A 7,475-nucleotide genomic window follows, 5' to 3' on the forward strand; every position below is an offset into this window, starting at 1 on the left:
TAGTACATGGTGAAAAGTCAGAAGATGGAAGGGAATGGAAAGAAAGGGGTACGAAGCAATGCAGAATATGTGAGTCTAAGTCGTAGGGCTTCACAAGACATTGCTGGCAGGGGAGTTAAGGAGTGTTGAGATTTTTTTGTTTAAGTAAACAGACACTGTTAATAAAATATACCTAATAATCTAATGTGGAATGGTTTCAGTACTCTTATTTTTCCTCAGGCCAGATTGGAATTTGTCAAAGAGACTAAATTGAGACAGATGGCGAAGCAACTGGTAATACACAGCTCATTCAAGCAGACTTGAAAGAGATATGAAAGGAGAATTTTACATTAAAAGCCTGAAAATAAAACATGAACTCTGATGATATTTACTCTCAGAAGGTTTTAGAGTAGTTTTCTTTAAGTCTAGGGTAATGATAGCAGATTTTAGCACTGATACTATACAAATGAGGCAAAATTAATATCTAATTAGAGTGACCAAAAAAGAACCGCAAGTCAAAAAATAGTTGATGTCTTGATAGCCTGTGAAAAGAGATGCAATACAGCCATGTGAAACTTGTGTAGCCAGCCAAATGAATCTTGGACAAAACGAGACATAATGCCTGGTGCCAGAAGAGCTAAATTAGGAACAGAAAATCTATTCATCCATGGACCGAGGCTTCTGTATTTAATTGAACCAAATAATCAATTGTAGAACTGTGCTGCTAGCAATAATAATTAATACTAATAATTAAAACCTACAACTTTTAGGTCATCTGATGAGTTATAATATGGCTAACACTGAAAAACACACTTACTGCTTTAGCCATAGCTATGCCCAAAGACTTGTACACCCAGAGACTCGTGTGCTGTTGGTATTAGAGTTACATGACTATGAGTATTTCAAGTAATTTATAAACCAGAGACATTATAGCCCCAAGTTCATAACGAAAGCCTTCCTCTTCTGTGCCCACCTGCCCCCGCCGCCAAAAAAAAAAAAGGAAGGAATGCTGAGGAGTCTGTAAGGTCTATCAAGTGTAATAGAAATTCTCTCCTGACTATTTCTTTAGAATTACCAAGAAAACCATGAGTTGATGTCTTACGTTAAGAAACCAACTTCTCCAAAGATGGTGTCTCACTGAGAAGAAAAATGATCTGTTAGTTTTACTAGGATGTTCAAATCTGGCTTGAAAGAGGCTGGACTGAAGAATGATAGATAGAATGTATCCAAGTTGATCCCTCACATTTCATGTCTGTAGAAATATTATTCAGGCAATTTCTTGACTATCACTCAACCTGTCTTACTATGCCAGCTTCCACTGGCTTCCTGAAGGGCTGCATGTCCTTTTTTTAAGACGTCTGCTGGAAAACATATTTCAGCTTCTGTTCCTCAGGGACCAACCAGCCTGTGCCACGAGTGCATGTGTAGCTCAAGAGTAAGAAGGTGCAGGAATCTCAGATTAGTTCTCTCTGGGGTGTTCTTTTCAGTCATAGTCATAAATTAAATGTGTTCTCCCACTGAAGTTGCACATAGTAAATTGCATAAATAATCCTATTTGCCTGGAATAAACTTTAAAAAATGATCCAGGTACCTCCTGAAGGCCACTCAGAAATGGCAGTTTGTAAACGGTGGTTAGGATTTTGTTCAGAAAGTGAAAGAGGTGGGCCTGTGGGAAGTCTGTGTGTACAGCTTTCACGCTCTTTAAAATACTCCACTTACAAAAGTATCGAGTCACTGAAACTAGACCACAGATGCAAAATCTGAGTCCATAGGAATAAACAAATAAAAAATTCTGTAACAGAATTACACCAAGTCTTCACCATTTATTGTTTGGTCTTGGCAGCACTGGTTCTTCCCTGTGAGGTCTGTGGAAGAGTAAGATGGGTCTAGACAAGAGAAGAGGAGAATAGGATTGGGTTGAGTGCGGTGACTCTGGGTGGGAAAGGAGAATCTGAAAGGAAGCGCTGGATCTGTGAGTGACTTTGGGCAATCTTTGTATTTCTCTTTCAGGACCTTTGCAGTGCAGAGCCTTTGCCCTCAGCCCATTTTATCCCAGGTATCTATCCTGGCTCTTTTACTCGAGTAGCCCCTTAAGTCCTCACTTATATTATTCTATACAAAATAGAAGTGTTTTCTTCCCCGGTAGTCAGTGTTTGTAACCTCATGGACTACTGGAGAAGAAGACAGGTTTAGATTCAAATCCAGGTCAATATGCCTACAGGAAGAAACTGGGCAGCAGGGCACTGAGAGGGACTCCTAATGAGGATTTTCCTTTAGTATTACTGGGCCTCTGTACAGGTAATTGACTGCTATTGTGAAGAGAAAGGCTATGCCTTACTACGTAGCTTCCCTACACAGTCCAGTTCATCCACTGCCAAGAGCAGGAAGAGGGGCAGGGAAAAGGAAAGAAAAAAGCTTTCAGGCTTTTTTTTCTCTTTGTAGTGCTCTGTTCAAGAGGAATGATTGTCTTAATGCCTACATTACCTAAACTTGTGCAAAGACAAATCCTCTTTGATGCTTCCTACTTGCTGGCAAAAGCATCCCAGATAGACTGTATGCTGTCAGTTGCAAATCTCAGTCACAAGCTGCCTCTTATCCCATGAAACTGCTTGCCTAACACTGGGGTGTCTCCCAGATGGTACCTTTCTTGCAATAGTTACTTGAGCATCACAACACCAAAATCCCTCTGCAAGTGTCCATGTTTGTTCCCTTATGCAGAGGTGCCTCTGGCTTTTGAAGTATATTTCCCTAGGGATGAGAAGGGAAACTATTTTTTGCACTATGCTCTGCTTCCGTGTCTCCCCAGCTGGCATTAATCATTAACATTTACCTAGCAGCACCCATGCCTCTCTGGAGGTAAGCAGAAGATGACAGAGGAAGGAAAACTTAGTACCCCAGCAACAACAAATGCAATGTCTATCTATGACCAACAAACTATGGGTCAGGGAGATCACTCCAAGTGATCTGCAGTCTAAGTGCAAAAGTTATTAGAGTTGATCAAAACAAAACAGAAGCCAAAAAATAGTGTGTGTATGGGGGAGGTGGGGTGTTGAATATAGAAGAGCTGAATCAGCCAGGCTTACACGTGAACTGCCCAGTAACACAAATGATACAAGCTAATGGAGTATGTTTAAAATAATATTCAAATCTTTCTATTGGCAGTATAATCTAAGAGGGAGCTAAATGACAGAAATCAAGACATCTGGTGAGGGGACAATTTCAGGACAACAGGAAGAAAGTTACCTTCTGTGATTTTATACTCCTCATAATGAACGGGGGAAAGTCTCTTCTCATTCTTTTATAATATTATGAACCTATTTCTTATGGATTTTATGAAATGAATATAGCTGGATTAATGAAAATCATATGGAAACTAATGCTTTACCTGTGTTGTCTGCTTCTGAATTATTTGCTGAAAGAGAATATTCCCTAGAAATACTACCTGCTTTCAGTATAGCAAAGTAAAATGAAAAAAAGTCCTTATAAAGTAAGCCTTCAAAGCAGCTAATGCCATTTTTACACTTGTATTTTGAAATAGGTTTGTGTAAAGCCATTTTTTTATTTTTTATTTTTTTAACATCAGATGCTGTCAAGTTATTTAGATTTAAAATCCTAGAGGAATGGATATTACACATTTTGCAATGCTTTTACAAGTAGTTGCATGATACTTAAGGTTGAATTTTCAGGTCTAAATTAACAGTGTTTCACTTTAGATAACCAGAGAAACAGAAACTGCATATCTTAGCATACAGTTATACATCTGCCTGTCGTTGAGCCATAGCAGCATACTTTTGCAAATCAGAATATTATATTTGGCAGTGCTTAGACCGTAAGTTCTATTGTGTTGTTGCTATTGTTTTTGTGTTTACGGCCTTTTGGTGATGGAAGCCCTTGTTAGCTAAGGTCAGTAAGCAGATGAATACAATGTAAACTGGTAGACACCATTTGCTGAAAGTATGGAGATATCTCACAGAGGTGAATCCAGCTGTTACTGAGCTGACTGTCTCTCCTTGTCTACTGTAAATGCCAGAACAACCCCACAGACTGACTCCCTTCATGCTTATTGACAGCTGAATCGTGGCTACCTGCAGTTCAGGATGCATAGCTGATGGTAATGTTAACACCTGTCTGGCATCCTTTTACCTCTGTTTCAAGGAAGGCTCACCTTATTTTTTGGGATTTGATGAATGACATACTTCTTTTCTGAGAACACATGGAAGTTTTACGTATCTCTCGGGTGAGAAAGACATAGAAAAATACTTACTCTACAGCTTTGGGCTGTGGGAAGATATTACCAGAAGGTTGACATGATATTTTCCACCTCTGTGGGAAGGGAGAGACTCTGTAGGTATCCATATATTGCCAAACACTTTAAGTTGCAGCTGCTTGCCTGGAAAAAAGTTGATTAGGCTAAACCTAATCCAAAATTACCTTTGAAATTCCTTTCTGCACTGAAGAACGTTTCCCTCCTAAAAACACCCTCCCTCTTAGTCTGAAATTGGTGTTTAGGTCACTTTTCTAGGAATGAGAAGACTGTTCTGAGTAAAATGGAGTTTTTTAATAACAGGGTGAATGCCCTGTCATGTCCCAGAAGAGCTAACATCTTAGTCTGCAGGCACCTCACTTCCCCATATCATTCTGACACTGCTTAACTATTAGAAAAAATGCGTATGTTCTCTTTGATACCTCTTTTAAATGTGTTTCCTATTGAAAGGATGAATGTAAGCATCTAATTTCAGAGGTTTGGGGCTGTGAATCCCTGAAAATAGTTTCCTCAGGACACATCCATATTTACTGCTGGGATATATGATAGCATACACAGAACCCTCTAAGGACTAGTTCTCATGGTGTTTCTTTTCTGTGAAAGTTACAGTGTGGGTGGTAACTTGTGAGTGAGCTGTTTTTGTCCCATTATTGACTACAGGTATGGCCTTGGCATGCATCAGAGACTGGGTAAATGAGTACTAAATCTGACCATACAGATATCCCAAGCAAGAATGAAGCCCTGTCCTCACCTCAGCAGGGCTTGTCAACCAGTTTATCCACTGTCTTTAACTGGCCTTCAGTTTCTCCAAACCATTTTAAGTTTCTGTCTCTTTCCAGGGAGACAGAGTATCTAATACAGGCCTGGAAGGACATTGGACAGCAGGGCAGCTAGAAATGAAGCATTATGATAATGAATAGCTAGGTCACACAGATGCAAGGAAATTATCAAATCGATTTACCATGTGTCACACAGGGATTCTCATCTCCCATTTGCTGATATTTCATACTGGTTAGATTGCACCTGGTCTTTGCTTGGGTGAAACCAGTACTTGGCAGTGAGTACCAGGTGCAGCCCAAAGTAAAGCCATGCCACAGTCCCAGGGTATATGTACCCTATATCATGAATCTCTTGGTCTGGAGACCTTTGTCCTGGTGATGACCAAAAAACGTCAATAGAGACAGAACCAATATAAATGTAACCTGAGGCTTTAAATACCTATGCATCTAAATGTTATTTGTGACTACCATTTGACTTTAGCTTTCAATAAATTCACATGTCAATCATTTTCATTAATTGAAAGACTTACTTGCCTTCAAAATAGTAAAAAGAAACTATCAGAGTCAAAAAAGTCTTCCTTTTGGAAAAGATTTCTCTTCAGAGTTCCCTTTTACTGCATTCTTTTCTCATGCATTCCTTGCATTACTAGGGTTTCAAAGGGCAGGTGCAAAAAAAAAACTAATAAAAGCAAGACTTAGCTTAGTTAATACCTTCCCTTCAAGTAAAATTAGTCCCTAGGACACTACACTAGAAAGAGAAAAAAACATTCTGTCCCTCCATCACATTTTTTCCTCTAGCTTTTTTTTTTTTTTTTTTTTCATTAAGCATCAGACATTATGGCTATCAATATTTTCAGATCCTCTTCTGAGCTTACCATAAAACATCTGCTCCCATTTTGTCCAGTTTGGTGACAGAGATGTATGGCATGTTACAATGTATTAATAATGCTCTTCTCTTGAATGAGTATCTTCCCTTTGATTCACACTGTTAAATAATCTAATCCATGTGCTACGATGACAGATATTGCTTTGGAATCAACTATAAGAATATTGGTTGATATGGCAGGGGGACATTCTTCTGCTGGTTTATTTTTCTTTAGTATTAGTGTTACATTGGCTTGTCTCAACGTCTGTAATATATTGCTTTCCTCTCAGGAATTTTCAAATAATTTAGTTAAGAGATTTCTAACCATATGTGAAATAATTTCTATTCAGTCCTGGCCTACATCCATTAGTCCTAAAGCTATATTGTTTTAGAGATTTCATATGGCTAGCCTGTCACGTCCAGTAAAATCCACATCTTTTTCTTTCCTTTCCTTTTTTAAGCTCTGGGCGTTGTTTTGGCAACACAAGTAACATAAACATTGTCTTGGAGTGCCTAGTATCATGTAATGACTGAGACAAGTCAGTTAAAATGTTTTATAAGATTCTTCAGCAATACTGAGAACTTCTGATAGTATCAGTTAGAGTCTATTAGTTTTTGTGCTAGGATGTAACTACCATGTGTATGCTTTTTTAATTAAGCAGAATTTAAATTAAACTCACTCATTCCACTCTTTTCCTGCTTCTCTGTTTTAAAGAGTTATCTACATCTTCTCCCAGTCTTTGGTTTTATACCCAAACACCCATCTGAAAAACTGCACCTCATTCATTTATTTCCTTTATTTCTAATACTGAAATTGTCAAGTATAACCCTGTGGCTCATTGAGATCTGACGTGAAACACAACTACATTTCCTTCATGTTAGACTTGTTTGCTTGGGAATCTTTGGGTTTATTGATGTTTACCTAGCTAGTCGATGAGAGTTTTTGTCAAGTACTGGTGTATACATGGCAATGACAATGATAGTGTAATTTGCCTCTATTGCTTCCTGATATCAGGATTCTGCTGCACTGCCAATTTCATATCTGTTGTTATTATTTGTTTGACAGAATCAAAAACATGCCAGGTGCTTTGCAAAACAGAGAACAAGAAAAATCCCTTTCGAGAAGAGATGACAGCCTGAATAGAAATGACATAATGACAGGAGACAAAGGAAGCAGAAAGGGGAAGCAAAACAAGAGTTATAACCATAAGATCATGAGATTGGTTTGGAGGCACAGTGAACGCTATGAGGCATTTTTTTAAAGCACATAAGGACTGTAGTTGGGATTAGAGAATGGAAATGTAGAAAAGAAGCATGGAAAGGAATGGAGAAGAAGGGAGGAACAAACTGGCAACAGGAGGAAGAGTAAACAGAGGTGTATGGGAGAGGCCAGAACACACACCTGACAAACTGAGGATTATGACTAATGTCAAGAATGAAAGACCACATCTGAAGAGCATGATGATTTCAGGAGGATGGCAAAGCAGGACATGGCGATGCTGCTAGGGAGAGAAGACACAGCAAAGCTGCCCTGGAAGTCTGCCCTGGAAGCTCCTCACACTAATATAACCCTGCTTCCCCATCTTCT

The 7,475-nt window shown here is 38.9% G+C and overlaps 1 protein-coding gene across 1 annotated transcript in view; it reads left to right on the forward strand.

The window, feature by feature from the left end:
* The window catches only part of EPHA7 (EPH receptor A7), a 166,756-nt gene extending 159,607 nt beyond the window's left edge, over positions 1-7,149 (forward strand). Inside the window, exon 17 of the mRNA XM_086461367.1 lies at positions 6,954-7,149. Within this exon, the coding sequence (XP_086317493.1) occupies positions 6,954-7,149 (196 nt within the window). The remainder of the gene's footprint in view (positions 1-6,953) is intronic.
* The last annotated feature ends 326 nt before the right edge of the window (positions 7,150-7,475 follow it).

Source organism: Leptosomus discolor, chromosome 2 (assembly GCF_034619465.1).
Source record: "Leptosomus discolor isolate bLepDis1 chromosome 2, bLepDis1.hap2, whole genome shotgun sequence".
Taxonomy (NCBI): domain Eukaryota; kingdom Metazoa; phylum Chordata; class Aves; order Leptosomiformes; family Leptosomidae; genus Leptosomus; species Leptosomus discolor.